The 22,592-nt window shown below is 39.5% G+C and overlaps 3 protein-coding genes and 1 non-coding gene across 5 annotated transcripts in view; 2 read left to right on the forward strand and 2 right to left on the reverse strand.

Moving 5' to 3' along the window:
• Positions 1 to 22,592, forward strand: part of LOC101169839 (NLR family CARD domain-containing protein 3) — a 1,010,604-nt gene that overhangs the window by 897,742 nt on the left and 90,270 nt on the right. The window lies entirely within an intron of this gene.
• Positions 1 to 22,592, reverse strand: part of LOC105355408 (NACHT, LRR and PYD domains-containing protein 12-like) — a 768,227-nt gene that overhangs the window by 583,987 nt on the left and 161,648 nt on the right. The gene's annotated exons all lie outside the window — the stretch shown is intronic.
• Positions 13,503 to 13,575, reverse strand: trnar-ucg. Its single transcript has one exon. It is a non-coding gene; the product is annotated as a tRNA-Arg (tRNA).
• On the forward strand, positions 14,425 to 21,231 carry LOC105355388 (zinc finger protein OZF-like). The gene is made up of 2 exons (XM_011482340.3): positions 14,425 to 14,889; positions 18,115 to 21,231. Exons 1-2 carry the CDS (start codon positions 14,715 to 14,717, stop codon positions 19,452 to 19,454), a joined length of 1,515 nt encoding a protein of 504 aa, XP_011480642.1. The 5' UTR covers positions 14,425 to 14,714; the 3' UTR covers positions 19,455 to 21,231.

Genomic DNA, 22,592 nt, shown 5'->3' on the forward strand with positions numbered 1-22,592 from the left:
CCAAGTGACCCTTGTCTACATTGGAGGCAAACATCTCGCATAAAAGGGCTCCCTCTTATTGGTCAACAATGGGAAGGAAGTGCATCTGGTTGGTCAAAGGGATTTAAAGGGGATTTATTTGATTTATTAAATTCTTCAAGCTGCCACATGATTGTTTTAGCTCATTAAAGGTAACCATTTATTGCAATTCTCATCGTCTTTAGTGATATGCATATTGCACAGCTTGATAGTGCGATAACGATAAATTTGCCATTTATTGTGGAGGCCCAAGAAACACCCTAAAATTTAGTGTGGGTCTCTTCTTAAAGTCCCCCTATGACAATTTAAAAAAAAAAATCATTCCCAGGGGTGTTTTCATTTTGATTATGAAGTTTTTAACCAAATTCCAGGAACCAAAATGTCTTCAAAGCCATATTTCATGTTTATCTAAAGCCATTGTTTCCAAATTTCTTCTGTCCGTTGGTGCTAAACTGAGTAGCCCAGGCCTTGATCCCCTCTTTCTGCATGTAAATTGCATGAGTAAAGAGCTTGACAGAAGGGGGGGGGGGGGGGTGCACAAACAATACCGACTGACAGTCTCTATTCTCAAAAGTTTATCTTTAGCGATGAGGACATGGAGAACAGATACATATTTTTGGTTCCAAATTTACACTTTTTAAACAAGTGCAGGATGACCAAAAGAATGTGTGTACCAGACCCTGCTGATTAATAAAATTACACATGAAAAATAACTTTGATAATCCCATGAAAAATGCTTTGAATGGCATTATAATTTAGGCTGGCTGTGGCTCAGAACTGATTTGATGCTAGCAAATGCAGATTTTTGAATTTGCTTGCTCAGCAAATAAAAGGAAATGCCATTAAAAAATACATAGTTGTTGGTCTATATGCTCTTAAGAGATAGGGAAAGGGGGCTTCTAATGAAGTCATTAACAAATGTTGAGAAGGTGAGGACAGCAGAAGGAGAGAAAGTCTAACCTGTCTTTTTTTCTCCTGAAGGTCTGTAACCATTCATGACTGTAACCTTTTTGTAAGCCAAAGACTTTCTTTGACCTGGTGTTTAATCCACTGAATACAGAAAGACCAACTGCATCTCTTTCTATTTGAACTGAAAATCATAACTAAGAAATAAGATTTTTTTTTAATTAAGATTCAAAACTGTTAGACTTCCAGACTGAAGTTATTGAAATTGTAATGGTGCTCGACAATACACCAAATCCTAAAATTCAAAGTAGAGCTGTGACGGTGTCGAATTTTTCATCACCGCGGTGATGAACCACCAGGGGGCGCGGTGTCGCGGTTAACCGCAGCCCCCCCCCCCCCCCCCCCCCCCCAAAAAAAAAAAAAAAAAACTATAAATAAATAAACACAAAATCCCCCGGCGGCCGCATCGGAAATAAATACAGTTACAACGTACTATTCTTTGTTAACAATGACAACTAACAACTACATATATAACTTGTGAACTAACTATAGGTGTGGTAGATTGACTGTGTGTGTGAGCGCGGAGCGTCTTGTCTAGGAATAGTAGGAAGGTGTGCACACGTATGTTGGGGGCGTGTGTTGATTCTTCTGCAGCGGACCGCTCTGGAGCTGCACGCAAGTTTCACCTGTGCTCTCTGGTACAGACATCTTCTCAGAATATTATTTATTGCCCAGTAATAAACAGACTGCAGACACTGTCACCTTTCCGGTAGCCGTGAAGCCTGACACGCATGAAGAACGCGGGGCAGGAGGCTCCGCCTTTGTTTATACAGACACGTAACGTTACGCTGCAAAAAATAGTTCCCAAACAAAACATGTAGTGATTTTCATGGAAATCTAACAGCGCACGTTCATGTTTGGTGTTACGGATTGAAGGAGGACAGTAACACCCCCCCCCCCCCCCCCCAACACAAAATCCTCCGGTGGGCGGCCGTGTCGCGCACTTAGGAACGCACGCAGCTTGTAATGGAAATGAATACAATGGAAATTAATAATTAGAAAGCAGTAAATTTGTCGTATTTCCTCATGAGACGGAAACTTATGTTGTAGAATGAGGATGTGTGCTTCTGAAAGCGCGCGCCTGTTTGTGTAAACGGAGCCGCGTGCCACGTGCAGCGCGAAGGCAGACACTGAGAGCACGCGCGCGGTGGGAGAAAAGGAGACAACAGTCTGAAAGAAAGAAAGAAAGTCTGAACACAGGACTAGCAGAAAAAGGAAATTATCAGCAAAGATGAATGTGTTTATTATAGTTCCAAACACGCACCATATGCAAAACGTAAAAAAAATTAAAAAAAAGTGCGCAAAAAAAGTGCGGTGATGCGGTTATCGTCACAGCCCTAATTCAAAGACCTAATTTCTTGTGTTTGTGTCCCTGCAGTTCTGCCACATGATTATTCGAGTGAAGAGGTGGATCTCTGTAACCATCAGAAGAGTTCCATTGTGAAACAGGAGGAAACGCAACCTCCACTGATTAAAGAGGAACAGAAACAACCAGATCCTCTATGGATTAAAGAGAAGCAGAAGGAACAAGAACCTCCACAGATGAAAGAGGAACCTGCAGAACCAAAACCTCCGCATATTAAAGAGGAACAAGGGGAACCAGTATCCCCTCAGCTTAAAGAGAAGCAAAAGGAATTCTGCATTAGTCAAGATGAAGAACAACTTGATCTGAAGCAGGAGACTGATACCTTGATGGAGATTCCTACTTGTGAGGAAGATGAGAACAGTGAAGCAGATCTAAACAATCAGCAGAGCTTTAATGTAACTGATAGTCAGGATGAAGAAGGAAGCCAACATGAAGAATCAACATCAACTACAGATGAAGAGACAGACCCACAGAACAGAGATCAGAGGAAGAGAAAAGAAAGAAGTCATGTCCAAAGTGTGGACAGTTCTCACATGTCAGCAAGTCAGTGGGACTCTGCTGTTGGAAATAACTTCAAGGAATCAAATTTGATTAAATGCAAATATTCCCAGGAGGAAAAAAAACGTGCCCATATAAATTCTGATAAAAGAACAAGAACTGCACATAATGTGTCTGTCCACCCAAGAACAGAGTCTGATGAAGGACCATATGTATGTAAAGAATGTGGCAACAGATTTAGTGTATGGTCTCAGTTCAGAATTCACATGAGAGTCCATTCAGGACGGAAGACGTTTTTTTGTAAAGAATGTGATAAACGTTTTACTCAAATATCTAATCTCAAAACACATGTGAGAACTCACACAGGAGAAAAGCCTTTTTCTTGTAAGGAATGTGATGCAAGTTTTAGGCACGTATCTCATCTGAAAACACACATGAGAACTCACACAGGAGAAAAGCCTTTTTCTTGTAAAGATTGTGATGCAAGTTTTAGTGATTTTTCTAATCTCAAAAGACACATCAGGACTCATACAGGAGAGAAGCCTTTTTTTTGTAAAGAATGTGCTAAACGTTTTAGTCAAATATCTCATCTCAAATCACACATGAGAACTCACACAAGAGATAAGCCTTTTGCTTGTAAAGAATGTGCTAAACGTTTTACTCAAATATGTAATCTCAAAAAACACATGACAACTCACACAGGTGAGACGCCTTTTTCTTGTAACCAATGTGATGCAAGATTTAGACATATATCTAAGCTCAAAAGACACATGGGAATGCATACAGGGGAGAGGCCTTTTTCTTGTAAAGAATGTGATGCAAGTTTTGGTCAAATATCTAGTCTCAAAAGACACATGAGAACTCATAAAATACAGAAGCCTTTTTCTTGTAAAGCATGCGATTAGTTGTAAATTTAATCTTAAAGCACAGATGAGAACTGGTAGAATTGAATTGTCTTGTAAAAATTGTAAAGAATTAAGTCAAAATAACAAACTTAGCAAACAGGAAAACTTGCAGCAGAAGACGTGTGGTAAAAGGCAATAGGGTTTATATGATGTTATGTTTACATTACCTTTAAGTTTTTCATAACTGAGTGAACTTGTTCAGAAAGAAATGTAAATGAACCAAATTTATATCAGCAGGATCTTTTAATTGAAGTTCCAAAGATATTTAACAAAGACCATTGTTATTTTAATGGTTATTTTTAATTCTAAAGAAAAAAATTAGAAAACCAACATGTGCACTTTTATTGGCAACCCTCCACTATATTCAGTTTCACACCTCCACAGTTCTATATCATAAATATCTATTAGCTTCTTGTACTTCTCTGTTATTTTCAGCCGCACTTCATTTGCAATATGCTTAAGTTATCGAACATTTGCAGGGTTCCTGTCTCCAATGGCAGATTTTAGCTTCTCCCCCAAATATATTCAATTGGATTACTATGAGAACAGATTGCTGGCCATTTAAAACAGTCCATTTTTTGCTTTCTACTATTCCAACATGCTGTTGAGGATGTGCTTTGGGTTGTTCATCTTGCTGGAGGACCCATGCTCTTCACTTTAAACCAAGTTTCCTTACAATTGGCAAGACATTTGACTCTAGAATTGCTTTATCATCCTCGGATTTCATAATGCCTGTGATACAGCCGAGGAATCCAATGTCAGATGCAGCAAAGCAATCCAACGGCATTATGGTCCTCCACCTGCATTGTGTGTAAAGGTATCATTTGTATGTGTTAGCACAAAGCCCCACTTTTGTTTCATCTGTCAATTAAACATTGTCCCAGAAGGCTTGAGGTTTTTTTAGGTTCTCTTATGCAAAGATGAATCGGTCTATTTGTTTTTTCTCAAACAATGGGGTGTTCCTTGGCCTCTGCCCTTAAAGAACCGTTGTTTAGTATGCAGCGTATGGTACTTGTTGAAACAATTGCACCACTGCTCCAGATTGGCCTTTAGATGTTTGACATGGGGATTTTTTTTTCACCATTTGCATCAGCCTTTGAAGACTTCAGTCATAAACTTTTCATCCAATGAGGTTCCTGTCAGATCCATGCCAGGAAGACCTTTTAATGACATTACGCAATGTTAAAAGGAATATTAAGATCTTTGGATGTGGAGGTCTTTGCAATTAATAGCATTTCTGGTGTCCTCAGACTGTTATTTTGTGTCTATCGTTGTCACAAAGGTAGAGGGAATTAACCTATGAATTCATGTCACAGGGGTGGAGGCAATCCATCACAGTTTGTCCTCATTAGTGATCTGCAACAGGCGAGCCAAATTTTGTTTCCAATACCATTGGCAGGTATTTGGCTTTTCCGTTTTCCCCAAAAGTTTTATCTGTTTTAAATGTTCTTTATTATGTGCTGTTTTGTATCAAACACTAGTCCTCAGTTGTAAAATGGTGTTTCATGTGATGAAATTCCTTCAGTAGATACTTACCAAAAATATACACAAACTTTAATAGTGATAACAGTGGTGAGCAGGACGGTACACAGAACCACATGCTCATGGCCTCCAAACCATGAAACATTGACATGAAATTCAACTAGGAAGTACAAGTGAGCATTGAATGCATACAATTAACAGTAGGGCTGCACGATATGAGGAAAACTCGCGATATACGATATTAGAGATTAATATTGTGATAACGGTATAATTTGCGGTATATAAACAAATAACAAAATAACCAAAAACATCATTCCCATTTCATTGCAACAGTTCAAAATTATACTCAAAATGACCCTCGTTGACATAGGAGACAAACATCTAAGATAATAGGCGTCCATCCGATTGGTCAAATGCATAAAGAGATTTATTTTATTCGTTAAATGCTTCAACCTGCCATAAGGTTGTAGTAAGGTTGTATCTACGATTTATTGCGATTTTCGCTGTCTTTTGCGATATGCATATTGCAGAGCTGGATATTGCGATAACGATAAATTTGCGGTATATTGTGCAGGCCTAATTAACAGTTTTGTGAGGTCTGATGTTTGCGTTGAAAGCATCCTTTTTCAATTGTTCTAATATTGTATTCAAATTTTTTAACACTTTTTTCTATATTGGGATCATCTGCAAGCCACAATTATCAATATACAAAACCTAAAGGAGGGATGCATTCCAATCGATACTATACAAATGAGTTAGACTTTTAGAATGATTGACAAAAAGTAATTTTTTTACAAAATTATTTTTTTAACGTGTATCTTTTAAATCCAGATGAGTTGTTTTGAATGATAACATTTGAATCAGCTTTTACAAGTTTAAAGGTACCATTATTTTCTGTAGACGAGCTTTAGCTGGTATTTTTGTTAGAACAGAGATACTTCTTTGCGCTAAATCAAAAGAAGGAAGTGAAGACTTTAACCACTTCTGATTGGTCAGACTGATGACATGTGATTAAGCCTTCAAGAATGATTGGCGGAGACAGTTAAAGGGGCGGAACTTTTCCTTACACAGTTATAGCTGCAGCTAAATCGCGGTATCCCGTTATTCTTATCAAAATGTCTTTAATAGAATCATATAAACACAAATAAAAATAATTTTATGATATTTCATATTCTTAACTTCTCAGTGTTTTATCACGGCCTCTTTGGATGAACAAAGAGCTGATTTCCTGGAGATGGTAATTGCTTTTAGATCAGTTAATGAGGGCAATTTCTCACGGCACACTGGTTGAAAAACACTGGTCTAGTAGACATTAGAACTGTTCTGTTTTTTTTATTTCTCGGTGTTCTGTTCCAATCTTTACTGTGAAGAATAAAGTGGACGTGAATATCAGTCAGATGTGTGGAGTCTTTCCCACAGTGTGGATTTCTGCTGTTTGTTGGTTCTCTGCAGGTTCCAAAGCTGGACTCCTCAGCGGCTCCAACATTCACTCATGTCTCTCCTGAGTCTGGCACAATCAGTAGCAAATGCCTCGATTTAGCAGCACGTCAGCCTGGTTCTGAACTCCTGTCCAGGTCTAGTTCTGACTGTTTAACTCTGTTGAATTTTTGATACTGAAAAGTTTATCATAATTGGTCGAAAATGCTCAATAGCACTAAAGATACTGAAGCTACTGTCACCAAACATTCTAGTAGGATAGTAAGGACATAATTGGTCAGTGTAGAAAGTTTTGAGGTTATTGCAGGTCAATGAGCCTTCAAAGTGGGTCACATAGACACAAAAACACAGCCAAAGCGGCAGTCACACACATGGCTCTCAGACGGAGCTAAAGAGAAGCTGCCGGTACCCGGAGAATCTTTGGACGGTGTTATGAACCCTAAATGGAGGCGTGATTACCGATGTCTTTGTAGAACTCTTCATAATAAATTGACCTGACCTCATTCACCCCTGGTAACTGGTAGAAAGAGAACAGAGAACTCCCAGAGAACATGGTAGAACAGTTTAAAGGCCAACAGCAGAACACAAAATAAAATATAGCATTGATGCTAGAGCTAAAACACATGATTAAGCTTAACACCTGAGTTTGTTTCCCCAGAATCCACCATCATCATCATCTGGTATTTATAAAACCGCACTTCCTTCTTAGGTGAACAGTAAATTACAAACTCAAGAAAACTGCATTGCCCCCAAAATTGAATAAAATATTCAACTTTTAATTCATTCATCTTCTAAACCTGTTCTGTCCCTTTCAGGATCACTGGGCTGCCAGAGCCTATCACGTCCACTCATGGAGGAAGGCAGGGGACATCCTGGACAGGACGCCAGTCTGTTGCAGGGCCACAAATCACACCAATTTAGAGTAACCAGTTAACCTGTTTTTGAACCCACCCATGCAAATTCCACACAGAAAGGTCCCCCATTGGTGTTCTGTTTCAGGTCCCCCAGCCACGACTTGAACAAGGGACCTTCTTGCTATGAGGCAAGAGCTCTAACCCCTGCGTACGGTGGGCCAGAAGGGTCACAACATAACACTTTACATTTCACAACCCAACACAATGTAACACACTGCATCTCGTCACAACACTAAAAAGAATCAATATGTATTATTTTTAATAACTCAGAACACAACGCAATACCTCACAAAAAAAAACACTAACTCAAAACACAACACAATAACTCACAACGCAATACCTCACAACAATTGAGAGCCGTCTGTGTGACAGCCGCTTTCGCTGTGTTTCTGTCTATGTGACGCACTTGAAGGTTCTCTTCACATTTGAACTAGTTATTACTCTGTTTTCACACTATCACAAAGAATATGTCAGAAAATTTCTTTTTTTTTATTTTTAGAAATTTTATTTACATAAATATAGATCCTAATTGGTCCAAATTAGCAGTAGCTCCAATGATACTGAAGCTACTATCACCAGTCCAGAAAGTTTGGCGACAATAGCTTCAGTATCTTCAGAACTATTGAGCGCCTTTATAATGATTCTTATCTCTATTAAAATTTTGAAAAAATATATATAATAAAATAAAATAAAAATGGACATTCTCACAAAATATTGATTGTAGCATGAACCTACTGGTAAGTCTTCATTACCAGCTCATATAAATGTAGACATTTATTCATTTTTGAGAGATTATTGATTTTTACAGAATGGTGTTTTCTCCGAGTTTACACTTTGTTGACGGTCCCTTTGCAGCCGTCTTGCTGCCGTGTCTGGATTTACAGCTCGAGGAGAACAATTCTCATTGAAAAGCAAAAAAAAAAAAATCTTTTTTCTTTAGAAATACATTTGTAGTTCTCTCTATGTGTTGATACAAGATGATTGAGATACTTTCTGTCACATTTGAACGTTTATCAGAAGAGTTAAGGAAGTCTGAATCCGTGAAGATCTTTCAAACTTTATCGAACTGTTATTTGACTTACTTTAAAGCGACAATAATAAGAAAAAGACCTCTAATATTTATTTAGCTTTTATGTTCCCCCTTGACAGACAGACAGCTCTCACACGGTGTAGGAGAGGAGCAGCGGGAGAATCTTTGGACGATCTCATGAACCCTGAATGGAGACGTGATTACTGATGTCTTTGTCCAGTATAAATTTCAGAATAAAAGCAGAGCAACTTCTGTTGTATGTATACTTCCGTTTTGAGTTAAAGTGTTGTGTTGTGAGTTATTGTGTTGTGAGTTATTGTTCTGCGAGATGTTGTTTTGTGTTGTGAGTTGATTGTTTCGTGTTGTAAGTTAATTTTTTTAGTGTTGTGATGAATTGTAGTGTGTTCTTCTAGGTTGGGTTGTTGTGTTGTGTTGTGACCCTTCTGGGCCACCATAACTGTGCCACCGTGGCAACTATTGATGAAATAAGAAACCAATTTTGTTTTAAACATCTTTAAAATAGTGGAATAATGAAATTAAAAAAAAAATATGACACATAGAACTTTTATAAAGAACCAGTCCTACAAGCAGACATCATGGTCAAAGAAGACATCCATCAGTCAAAGATTTCAAAAAAGTCGAAGTTCAAACTCAGTTCTACCAGTTTCAGCAATAGTTTGATGAATGTGTGGAGGACTTCCCAGCTGGATCAGTCAGTAAAAATGGACATTATTGCATTAGGACACGTGAAGGACGGCACACACAGACAGAAGTAGTGTTTGAAAGAAACTCCCAGTCTTCTCTGCTGCTGCTTTGATTCTTTAATGTTCAGGAATCTTTACAGAGCTCCAGGCTTTGGGAGAGGAAAAGCAACGACAGCAGAGGATTTCACTAAGACCTGACCTCAGTGACACGACTCCAAATGATCATCCAAACCAACTACCCAATCACCAAACCACTGGCAAGCTGGTCTTCTGCTCTCCTTCAATAAAGAACCTCCTCCTGCTGCTCCTCCATCTTCGGAAGTCTTGGCTCCTCCTCCTCCTCACCACCACTGTGACTGATGTCTTCAAACTCCACCAGAAACCTGTTTTCTGATGAAGGTCTACCATCTCCTCCCTGTTGCTGCTTTCAGTCCAGACTCAGCCTGTCGTGGACATGGAGCATCTGTTCAGAAAGCAGCGTTTTGGACGTCATTTCTCCGTTTTGTCCTGTAGGAGGCGCTCCTGAACTGCAGTCCAGCTTTGGCTTGGCTTGGATTGGATGGTTGGAATCCTCTCCCTGCAGATTCTGGATCTTTCCAAGTCCGTTTGTCTGCTTTCTGCTCAGAATCCCTTTATCCTCTTAAAAACACAAAGCTGACAGGAAATGTTGGACTGAGACGGAAACAGCGGTTTCTGGAAAAAGGGAATTTACTTTGGGAAAAGGCGCAGAGGCCTTCATGACGTGTGCTGAAGGTTCCAGAGGAAGAGGAGGGCGAAGAGCAGCTGAGCGCTCTGCCAGCTGCAAAGATGGGAGCCAAGAAGCAGAGGAAGCTGGGGCAGAAGCAGCTGCCGACAGTTTTTTTTCTTCCAAACTTTTTCTCTTCGGTTCCAACTTTGCGCTGCTTTATCAAGTGGAAAATGAGAAGCTAAAATGAGCAGGACTGACAGGAGGAGGAGGAGGACGTGAAGCTAAGAATCCATCAGAATCCAAATCTTTCTGGTTGTGTCTGTGGGACTTTTGGGAGGAACGGCTTGAGTCAAAGTAAACCCAGCAGGATCTTCTAGACACACCTTCAGATAAAGGAGCTTCACACATACTGATAAACTTTCTGCTGATGCTTCAAAGTGACAGGAGCCTCCAATATCAACCAGAATCTGGACCTAAACATCAAACCGACACCAGAATTTGAAGATTTTCCAAACCAAGATGTTCATGACGCACAAAACAGAAACACTGAGCTTTTCTGGTCTTCCTTCACTTTATTGTATCAGATTTCAAGAAACAATTTGATCAGATGTTCGTCAACCTGCGTCCTTCATCTAGGAATCAGGAATCAGGAAGACTTTATTGTCATTTTATCAGGATAAAACGAAATTAGGCTCTCTGGTCATGGGCCAGCCGTTTACATTCAGACATAAATAAATATAAAATCAATGTGATATCAGTCTGTTACGGTGTGGTTCCTGATGAGTATTGCACAGAAGTATTTTTCAAATTGCACAGTATATTATGTTAAGTATTGCACAGCCCTGTGATATTGCACTTGGGAATTAGCTTGTTGTCCATAGAGAGGGTGGTGGTGGTGGGGGGGTGCAGTGATCAACCGGAGTTCAGCAGTCTGACTGCTTCAGGAAAGAAACTGTTCCTCAGTCTGGTGGTCCTGCTCTTCATGCTCCTCAGTCTCCTGCCTGAGGGGAGCAGGGAGAACAGAGGGTGTGAGGGGTGAGTGGGGTCTTTCAGGATGCGGGAGGCTCGTTTCCTGCATCTGGTTGTATAGATGTCGGTGGTGGACGGCAGGCTGCAGCCCACAGTCCTCTGTGCAGCTTTGGTCACTTGGTGCAGAGCTTTCCTCTCTGCTGCAGAGCAGCTGCCGTGCCACACCGTGATGCAGGAGGTCATGACGCTCTCCACCACACACCTGTAGAAGGAGGTCAGGACTGAGATTCCCATCCCAGCTCGCTTGAGCCTCCTCTGGAAATAGAGGTGCTGATGTGCCTTTTTGACCAGGCAGGAGGTGTTGGTGCTCCAGGTGAGGTCGCTGGAGATGTGCACACCCAGATACCTGAAGCTGGAAACCACTTCCACCAAGTCCCCTCCTATGTGAATGGGGGGAGGGGGGCATCTGTCCTTCCTGAAATCCACGATCAGCTCCTTGGTCTTCTTCCCATTGATGCAGAGGTTGTTGACTCTGCACCAGCTCTCCAGATGTTCCACCTCCTGCCTGTAGTCGGACTCATCGTTGTTGGTGATGCGTCCAACCATCTATGCTCTCTGCTTGGGATGAGGAAGGGGCGGAGCTTTCTGTGCTGGCAGGTGAAGCCGTTCCATCTTGAGCCAGAGATGTTCTTTGAAACCCAAGAGGATGTGACCTGCTTCACTGTGTTTGGCACACGGATCGATCAATAACTAAGTTCTCCAGGCATTAAGAGATCAGAGCGCAAACATGTGGGTCTGTCAGTTACTCATTTAAATGTCATTTTTACAAACCTTTTCTGGATCACATTTCAGCTAAAAGTGATTCAAATTCCAGTTCTGGTTTTTGTCATTTTTTGAGGCAGAAGTGTTCATTGCTGAGGCCACTGACCAGCTTTTATTTTGACGGCAAACACACTCAAGGCGTGTAATTGATCAGCCTCAGTAAGACTTTTCCTTTGTCCTGTCCTATCAACAGTCCATTCATAATCAATCACTCAAGGAACCAAAGCAAAATGTCAGCACAGTAGAATGACCAAACTGTGGTTTTGAATCCACTTTTGTTGACAAAGATTGAAACTTTGAACAGGTTGCTATGGCTTCCATTCTCCACCAGGTGTCACTGTTCTTTGCTGTGTTTGAAGCCTGAAGATGTCCATGTTTTTTTTTTTCTGTTTTGTTTTTTATTCCTTTGTTTCACCATATTATATTATTATTATGAATTCAACTTTTTGGTTCTTAAACGAGCAGATTATCCTCAATGAACTTTGTGCAGCATCAAACTAAATGTAGTCTGATATAGTTACTAAAAAAGTTGATGAGATATAAACAACAATTTTTGTTTTCTTTGGACTTTTTGGTTTGTGAAATTTTGGTTAACTTAAGACAATTTGACCGGGAACATCAGTGCTGTTTGTCAGAAATGAACATAGCAGGAGGGATAAATATTAAACTGTAGTCAATATAAATAAAGGGAAATAATTGTAAATTCATTATCAAAGGGGAAAAATCCATAGAAAAGTTTCCTCATCCATCCATCCATAACCTGCTTAAACTGTTGCTGGAGCCTATCCCAGTTACTTACCTACAGTGTGTTGCAGGGCCACACACTCACTCACATGCACACTTGGTGACAATTTAAAGACAGCAGTTAACCTATGAAGCATGTTTTTGGACTGTGGAAGGAAACTAAGAGATAATCCACACATGAACAAGGAGAACATGTCAACTCAGAAAGGCTCCAGCAGGGATTTGAACCAGGGACTGCTCGCTGTGAAATGAAAGTGCTAACCACTATGCAGCCCTAAAAAGTCTCATTTAAAAAAAAAAAGTTTAAATCAAAATATTATAGAGCATAGAAATACCCCAAAAATGAATTAAGAGTAGCACTCCATTATTTTTTAATGACATAGTTTATTCATTTTATATCTGGTGTGATGTTCTTCCTCTTTCTTCTTCTTCAATCACTTGTTCAAAAACTTTTTGGGAGGAATATAAAAAAAAATGTGTCTAGTCATTTTTGTTTAGAACCTTCAAAAGGACGTCCACGTGTGTTGCTGCAGTTGTTGTGCTTTTAATTTGACGGGTTTGCTTCTTTTTTGGTGTTAAAAGGGGAAGGGTCTACTTCATGACCATGAATGTGTCAGTGCCGGACCAAGCACCGGGCCCCTGATGTGTTGCATTCATGGACTCCCAACTGTTCAGGTTAATTCTTCTATTCAGTCAAGATGGAAGTTTGTTCTCTCAGGTCAAAGGTCATAGATTTGATCTACTCTGTTTGAACCTTTTCCTTTTTAACGGACGTTTCAAAGCTAAAAACATCAGAAAACTCTTTCCTTATTTAAAACAATAAAAAGTCCAAACAGATTGATTTGACATATTCTTAATAGTTTGATAAATTCAACTTTAATCTGTAGAAACTCAACTGATGTTTTGTTATATTTTGCTCACAAGGGATTTAACCATTTCCCAATAATCCTGTCTGTCTCTAACCATGAAGGGACTCGAACCCTCAATCTTCTGATCCGAAGTCAGACGCCTTGTCCATTAGGCCACATGGTCTGTGATGATGTCACTGTCCAGCTGTAAATGGACAAAAGCATCATCCAGCTGAAGAATAGGAGGAGCTTCTCCTGCCTCAAAGAGGAAGGTGGAGGAGGTGAGAGAGCTTTGGACCAAACCCTGTGATGGACTCACAACATGTCTTTCTTGTTTGTTCTCAGAGCTGCTTCTTCTCACCTTCATCCAGAGGATGGAAATGGACCACAGAAGTCTGCAGCTTTCTGTGGTGGAGCGGTCGTCACACTGAAGAAATGTTGCTGGTTTGATTCCAGGTGATAGCTCCTCCTCCCTCACACTGAGATTTCTGCTCGCAGATTTCATTGTTCCTTTGGACCTGTTGGAAGCTGCATAAACTGACTCCAAGTTACATTTAAAGGTTGTACATTAACTCATTTGTAAAACTTTGTTTTATTTTTCACGTTGTTTACTGATAATTTCTCTATTTATTTATTTATTTATCTATTTATTGCTCTTTTATTAGTTTTATTTTTAAAAATTTGAATTTATTTTAAATTCACCTTCCTGTTTCTTCTTTTTGTATTGTACTTTAATCATTTTAAAGAGATGTATGTTAATGTAGAGGCAAATGTAGTTATTAAAGTAATTAATCGAGTCACAGAAATGTGATTGAGTTTTTAAGTAACTGGACTACTGGGAAGATTATGACTGACGTGTAATGTTACTCTAGACCAGGTGGTGGCGCTAACGCACGGTTACGCTGTTAGCCGATTGCAAAACTAAGAACTACAGCACGAGGCGCTGGACGCTAGACGTCAGCAACATTTTCACTCCAGACCAACTGGTGGCGCTAATGCACCACAAAGCTGATTACAAACCACAAATAAACCACAGAAGAAGACACAAAATGCTAGCAGGTTGGCAGTGTTAGCTTGTATTCAGAGGACGGTAGTGTTTTGTTGGGGCGTTTGTGAGGTTTTTTGGACAGAAAGGACGATACGTGGTTCGTGTGGGAACTCTCAGCATTTTCCAAAGTGTCGTAAATGAGTGAAGAAGTGTTGAACGGAAAGACAACGTGGATTGCTGTGATTGTGAGACTAGCAGATGATCGGAGCTGCAGTGAAGAGGACGGCGGTGTTTGTGGGAGTTGGAGCTGAAGATTCGGAGCAGCTGCAGCAACCATGCCTTCCCTTCAGCCTCTGAGAGAGTTGATCAGCGAGCGACTAGCTGCTGCAGCTGAAGAAATCTTCAGACTCTGTGAAGGAACCATCGTCCAGTACGAGCAGGAGCTCTGTCGTCATCGCAGACTGCAGGATCATGTCAGCTGGAACCCGCAGCTTCAACTCCATGTTGCAGGTATGTTTACTGCATCCACAAGCAGACAAATAGATCCATGTACGTCTTCGTTTCTGAGCTGCTATCTCGCTCAAAACTGCATGGCTAGATCATAACTCCGATATTGTTAAACATGTTTTTTTTTTTTTTTTTTTTTTTTTTTTTAGTGAGCATGTTTTTTTAATAAACTTTATTAACAAATATTGCACATACAAAATACCAAAAACAAAACTCCACACTGTGCAAAATACAATATTCACTTTGCTTTAACATGTTTATTACTGCGGTAATTTGAGCCGTAGTTCACCCAGCCGTGCTATTAAAATGTCATGCCACCGTATGCAATGATTTACGGCAGTGCATAGAAATTAGTTGGGAGCCCCCACCCCCCATTTTACACATTAAAACGTCTAAACTGTTCTAAATATTACAAAAAATGAAATGCACCATCTCAGAACTCCTTAATTGCATATTTGTACTATTATCAGTCATAGTGACGGCACAGTTACAGTTGTCAACTATGAGGTTAAATAGTGACTTTGAACAAATCCTTGTTACTAGTCCTGTTACACCACCAAAATGCTTTTTTATTTTCTTCTTCAACACTGCTTATTCTGTCACTTAATTAAAATGATAATGAAAATGGTATTTGACATTTCATTTTCATAAAGTAAATGTGTAGAAAAATTCATTTAGAAATGTCTAATTTGACAATTAAAATGGATTAACAGAAATGCTTTTTCATTTTCAAAATGTAGCTGCATCAAATGACTCAAAATGAAATAGCAATACTTCAAATGCTTTTTCATTTTCTACTTAAAACCATTTATTGTGTGTCATAATTAAAACGAAAAAGCAAAGAGGGGATTGCATTTGCATTTTCACATCCACCCTGTGAACATTGTCTCAATAATCATTTCTTAAAAGCATTTCCAGCGAGGAGGCGGGGCGATGACATCACTGCTTTCTCCGTGTGTCCGGCCTCTGAAGTTGGCTTGCGATTCACAGCTTCTGATTTGGGAGGGCACTAAAGTAACATTCTGCTGCATTTTTCGCATTAAGATCCAGGAATCCAGGTTTGTGCAGTCCAGGTCCAGCGGTTTGTGAACAGGACCCGGTTTTCGGTGATCTTAATGTGAAAAATGCAGCAGAATGTTCCTTTAGTGCCCTCGCCAATTAGAAACTGTGAATCGCAAGCCAACTTCAGCGTCGTCTGACCGCACAGATTTGAAAACATATGATCGAACAGAGCAGGCCCTTAAATATAATCATAACTGTAATAAAAGCACATTATGAAGATAGTCTCCTGCAGCTTTGCGCTGAGTGAGTGTTTTTTGTCCAACCAGCAAACGTTTAGCATTGTGAAATCTGCTATCTGTTGATGGGGCTCCAGCTGTCATCAAACAGCAAATTCGGCACAAAGCCGCAAATACATTTGTAAATATGTGGGAATTACATGAGTCTTTATTTTGTTCTGGAAACACAAATTCATATGATGGTTTCTCAGATCGCAGCAGCATTTCCGCCTTCGATCATCGGAGCTTCACGCTCCGCTATGCGAAGGCAGCTGGCGGTCCGAAGAACAAAAGCTTGTCCGCGGTGCGTCAGGAGGAGGACCGCAGAAGGCGGACATGCTGCTATGTAGTCCTGAGAAGCTGTGGAAACTCATCAGAAGTTCACAACCATCACAAAGCATTCTTCTCTGCCGCTAACACAGTCTGCTCCTGATGTGTCAGACACACGGAGAAAGCAGTGGCGCCATCGCCCCGCCTCCCCTCTGCTAATACTCACTGGTATTGAATTTTGCTACAGATTTTGCAGGGTGGATGTGAAAATGCAAATGCAATTCCCTCTTTGCATTTTTATTGTAATGAGGCCTTGTAAGTTATGCTTAGTGTTTGTGTGGGGATTAAGGGTCAGCAACCCAGTGTGCACCCAGGGGTACCTGCAGAGGAACAGGGATAGAGAGAATGGGAGCCTGAATAAGAGCTGTCTGGTTTCTGTATGACCAGAGCAGGAACTTTGTTTGCTTAGCCGGCAGTCATTTAGACATGTTGCCAGTGCATGTTGGACTCGGGCAGGGCTGCCCTTTATCACCAATTTTGTTCATATTACCAGTTTTGTTCATAGACTTTTTGGGCAGAATCTTTTTCATAGTCTTTATCTAGTTGCAGCCCAGGGCCAGAGGGATCTGGTTTGGGGACCACAGTATTCTCTTTCTGCTCTTTGCAGATGATGTTGTACTATGGCTTATCGACCCAGGACCTCCAGCAGGAAAACTGAAACTGCGCTCTATAATCTCAGCATAGGGCGCACGTACCTGTAACTCAAGAACCGGTACAGGTCTGTGGCCTGGGGGTTGGAGACCACTGGTGTAAGGGACAGATGATCAATGAACATCACCCCCTTGTGTAACATGTGTACATTGTGTTGGTGTGGGAAGTATGTGTATAAATTCCTTGACACTTCTCAAAATGCAACCATAATACCATTTGTACTAATCCAACACTGGTGGATACTTTCAACATAGGAACCTTTTAGAAGTATTAGTTACTTTTTAAGAAAGGTTAGAGACAGAACACGGTTGATGTCTACAAAGATTGCTTTTTATGCTGAGTCGCCATTTTTGAAAGTGCAACATTTGTCTGTGCCTACACAACCACAGCATCTGCTTTTTTGTTTTCCATAAATAGACTGCAGCAATGCACACTTTCTGCAATGGAAGGACACCAAGACTGATATTTGTTTGTGCGTTTTTTTTTTGTTTGTTTATAATGGGGATTTATTAGTTTTATCAGTTATTAGAGTGAAAATGTTGAAAATAACTGTTAAATAAAGAAGTCTCTTCATACTGGAGATAGGAGTTTTTTTCCTATAGATAACTGATGTTGCAAATTTGCATTAAACATAAAACTGTCTGTTTTATGTGCTATAGTCAATTTTACTATTTTAACTTAATTTACCTTCTACTTAAATGCAAAAACAGGAGTTTTTTTATTTCATGAATAAATTCATAGGTCAAGAGGTTTAGTGTTTCACTTGATTGATTAGGTGTTAGACTCATAGAAGACTGAAAGACCCAAATCACTTCTTACTGTGGTAACTTTGAACAAGATCTAAGGAGATACATTTTTTAAAATTACAATTTTTAAAAAGTGGATCTTTTCACAGGGATTTTTTGTAATTTATTGGTGCTTGAAAATACAATGTATAAGAAGACACCTTCCTGTGTTTGTGTCCTTGCAGTCGTCCCGCAGCATTATGTGACTGAAAAGGATTTCTGCAACCAGCACAGGAATATCAGAGGGGAACAGGAAGAACCAGAACCTCCACAGATTAAAGGAGAACCGGAGGAACCAGAACCTCCACAGATTAAAGGAGAACCGGAGGAACCAGAACCTCCACAGATTAAAGAGGAACCTGAGGAACCTCCACAGAATGAGAAAGGAGGAGGACCTGAACCTCAACAGATTAAAGAGGAACCTGAGGAACCTCCACAGAATGAGAAAGGAGGAGGACCTGAACCTCAACAGATTAAAGAGGAACCAGAGGATTTTAAACAGGAAACTGAAACGTTGATGGAGATTCTTACCTATGAAGAAAATGAGAACAGTGAACCAGATCTAAACAATCTGCTGTTTTATAATGTAACTGATAGTCAGGATGAAAAATCCAATTCAATTACAGATGAAGCATTAGACCAACAGAACATAGAGCAGAAGATCCAAAGAATCTGTAAAGAATGTGGCAAAAGTTTTGGTCACTTGTCTAAATTCAGATTTCACATGAGAATCCATAAAAAAGGGAAAGCTTTTGCCTGTAAAGTATGTACGAAAAGTTTTAGTAAATTGACTAATCTCCAATCACACATGATAACTCACACAGGAGAGAAGTATTTTTCTTGTAAGGAATGTGACAGAGGTTTTAGTCGAATATCTAATCTCAAAACACACATGAGAACTCACACAGGAGAAAAGCCTTTTTCTTGTAAAGAATGTGACAAAAGTTTTAGTCGAATATCTAATCTCAAAACACACATGAGAACTCACACAGGAGAGAAGCCTTTTACTTGTAAGGAATGTAATACAAGTTTTAGTCACATATCTCATCTTAAAAGACACATGAGAACTCACACAGGAGAAAAGCCTTTTCCGTGTACAGAATGTGATAAAAGTTTTAGTCACATAGGTAATCTGAAAACACACATGAGAACCCATACAGGGGAAAAGCCTTTTGCCTGTAAAGAATGTAAAACTAGTTTTAGTGATTCATCAAATCTTAAAAAACACATGAGAACTCACACAGGAGAGAAGCCTTTTTCCTGTGAGGAATGTAATAGAAGTTTTAGTGAGAAATATGATCTCAAAAAACACATGAGAACTCACAAAGGAGAGAGGCCTTTTTCTTGTGAAGAATGTGACAAAAGTTTTAGTCACATATCTAGTCTGAAAGCACATATGAGAAGTCATACAGGCGAGAAGCCTTTTTCTTGTGAAGAATGTAATAAAAGTTTTAGACATATATCTCATCTCTATGCACACATGAGAACTCACACAGGAGAGAATCATTTCCCTTGTAAACTGTGATATACGTTTTGGTTAGGGTTTGACCCTAATCTGCTATTTAACCCCAAATTCTTACAAAGGTTCTTCTGAGCCTTTAAAGGGTCTCAGTCTGAGTCAGTAGAAAGTAGATTCTAAAGCACCTTGTGTTCCCCTTTGAGGGCAAGCTGTGTGGGGATTTCAATTTCACTTCAATTCCACCAGGATGTGACAGTTTCTTTCCCTTATAAAGTTACCCAAGTCTACTTCAGGGACCATGACATTACTGTGCTTGATCAACCAGTCAATTGAAGCTGGAGCATCAGACTATTGAACCAAAATGGCGGATGCTGGCGCACACTGACTGCCGCTCCTAATCTGAATTGAACTGTTTTGCTGGATCTAAGTCTTTTACCACTCTTTGGCAGCCTACTTTGTGGAAAATTAAGAAACTTTTCATAGTTTTGTCTAAGCATTTGTCAAAACTTGCAATGTCTAAGCTTCTGATCTCAGCTCGACTCACCTTTTATAGCCCTCCCGCTTTTCCCTTCGTGGATTGGGACACTCCCTCACTGATGCCATCTGCACGCCTCAACCCGTATGGATTGTGTTTCCTGGGATCAATCCATTCCAGTGTACACAGCCCAGGGCAATATCTTCGTGCCTGGCCGGTTAACCTGCTCCTAACTTCAGTGAGTTAGCTTCAGAAAATTTGCTTCCTTAGCCATCCTTCCCCTGACCCTCTTGGACTTTACGGCTGCTATGCCTCCTTCGCTGGGGATTTATCCTGCTGTCTCACTTCTCTTTATCTGGGCAACTTCTCCACAGACTGTCGTTATTTTATAAGGTCTGGTTAATCCACCCTCTTCCATAGCTAGCGCCAGCCCAGTGCTAGCTCCAGCCGCCAGAACATGTTTCTGCAGCCATACCTCTGCTCTCTGTTGGAAACAGTGCCAACCGCTTCTCGTGAAACTGTTCCATATTGCTGTCCTCGACACAGCGGGTCTTCCAATTTAGCATCCCCAAACAATATGCTATCTCTCTGCTCATGTCAGATTTCTTCAGTATGCCACCACAACAAAAGGCAAAGGAATCTGCGTTCTCTACCTCACCACTCTCAGCCAATCACAAAGCAGCGTTCTGTCAATGTGTCTTCTCAACTCCCGCCGTCTCAACAAAAAAAGCTGTCATCTTAAATGAATTTATCAAAGACTTATCGCTGGACTTATCGCAACTTATCGCTAAGTTTAATTTTCAAATGAATGACTCACGCTCTAAATCTCCTTCAGATTTCTTAGGTTTACTGCAGTCTTTCAACATCATTCAAGATGTCGATTTCTCCACTCATTTCCATGGTCACATCTTAGAACTCATCCGCAAAACTGCAATCTCAGTTCATAATCTTTCCAGTCAAAACCTTCATTCATTTGACAACCTAGCCATAAGTCTGGACATTGAATTTCCTCTGCCTTCACCCAAAATCAAGTGCAAGATAACCTTTCACACCCTCAAATCTGTCTCTCCTGTTTCATTGTCAGCCTCCCTTGCTGCAAAAATGTCCGTCTCTTGTTCCCCTCTGTCTAAGAACCCTACTGAACATGTACTTCTTTAGTTTAGAAATGTTTGCTCACATCTAAATGGTTTCATTTTCTATTCTAAGTAAAGAGGTTTTTCTGCTTCTGTGGGCGGATTTTCAAAATAAGTAAGCAAAGTAAGACGTGCTTTCTAGTTGTTTATTGAGAATTCGTGTATTTACTATTAAAATGTGGGATTAATGTTTTTATTTTTGATGGTTCTTTATTAAAGGTTTTCTTTTGTTTTAGTTGGTGTTCACCATGGTCTGTGATTTAACTTACAAACAGTTTATTTCTGACAATTTGATTGTTATCACTTGCTCTTGCACTCCTGTTTCTTCTTTTTGTGTCTTGACTTTTAAAAAAAAGACTTTTAGCTTCAGTTTAATCATGTTTAACCAGATGTATCTCATTATTTATAGTCAAATATTATTAGAATACAATCGAGTGGCAGACATTTGATTGAATTTCTGAGAAAAACAGGGATACTGGAAAGAAAGGGACTGACGTCAACGGTGTTAGTAGGAAGATGGAACATTTAGCTGGTGGTGCTAATGCATCATGACGTTGTTTGTTAGCCACTAATGAGTTATATTGCTAGAGACACGCCCGCTTGGGAAGCTGGCCGACAGTGGCGGAGCGCGACGCCATCTTGGTGAGGTTTGATTTCTGTAGCCTATGGTGGCATCTAAGTAGCTTTTATGTAATTTATATATATATTCATATGTCTATATCTTCATACATATATATATAAATATATAATACAAATGTATATAATTTATATATAAACATCATTTGTTGATGTTAAATGAGACAAACAGGCAGCCTTAACAGCTCAGACGTGAATGAAAAATGCATAGTTGAAAGACTTAAAAATAATTTTTAAACATTTAGAAGTTTTACACCTATTTGACATGTAATTTATAAAAGCCCAACAATAAGTCAATAATAATAACAAATAATAACAATATATAAATTATGAGTCAATAATAATAAATAATAACAATATTTAAATATTAAGTTAATAATAATAATAATAATGAATCAATTATAAATAATAATAAATCAATAATAAATGATAACAACAAATCAATATTAATTAAATAATAATAATAATAAATCAATAATAAGTCAACACAAAAAAAACAAACAAACAAAAAAAAACATAGATTTACTGATTCGTGTTAGTGATCAATTTAGTGTAACACATATGGTATGGGGCCGGGTTTTATGCAACAGTCACCAGTCTGGCCAGTCTTTTTAAAAATTTGTTTCCACAAATGGTTTGAACATAGCCAGACTATATTGCTAGTTGGTACCACAGTGATCCATCTGGGTTAAGTCTTTTTATTGCTAAGGCCCACTTTTTCTTTAAGTCTGAATCCATTGGAAACCTGCAAGAAAAGTTCAGTCACTGAGTCAGAAATGTATAAATCTATATAACTATATTAGCCTAGTCCTAGAATTCTGTATATAGGTTTAACACAATAAAATTTACATTTGTGTCGACAGCAAATTATACGTACATCATGCAGCGTGTTGAGAAACAGCCCTGCAGCTTCATGCATGTCAACATGTGTACTATTAAAAAAAACACGTGTACTATTAA

The sequence above is a fragment of the Oryzias latipes genome, chromosome 2 (assembly GCF_002234675.1).
Source record: "Oryzias latipes chromosome 2, ASM223467v1".
In the NCBI taxonomy this organism is placed as follows: domain Eukaryota; kingdom Metazoa; phylum Chordata; class Actinopteri; order Beloniformes; family Adrianichthyidae; genus Oryzias; species Oryzias latipes.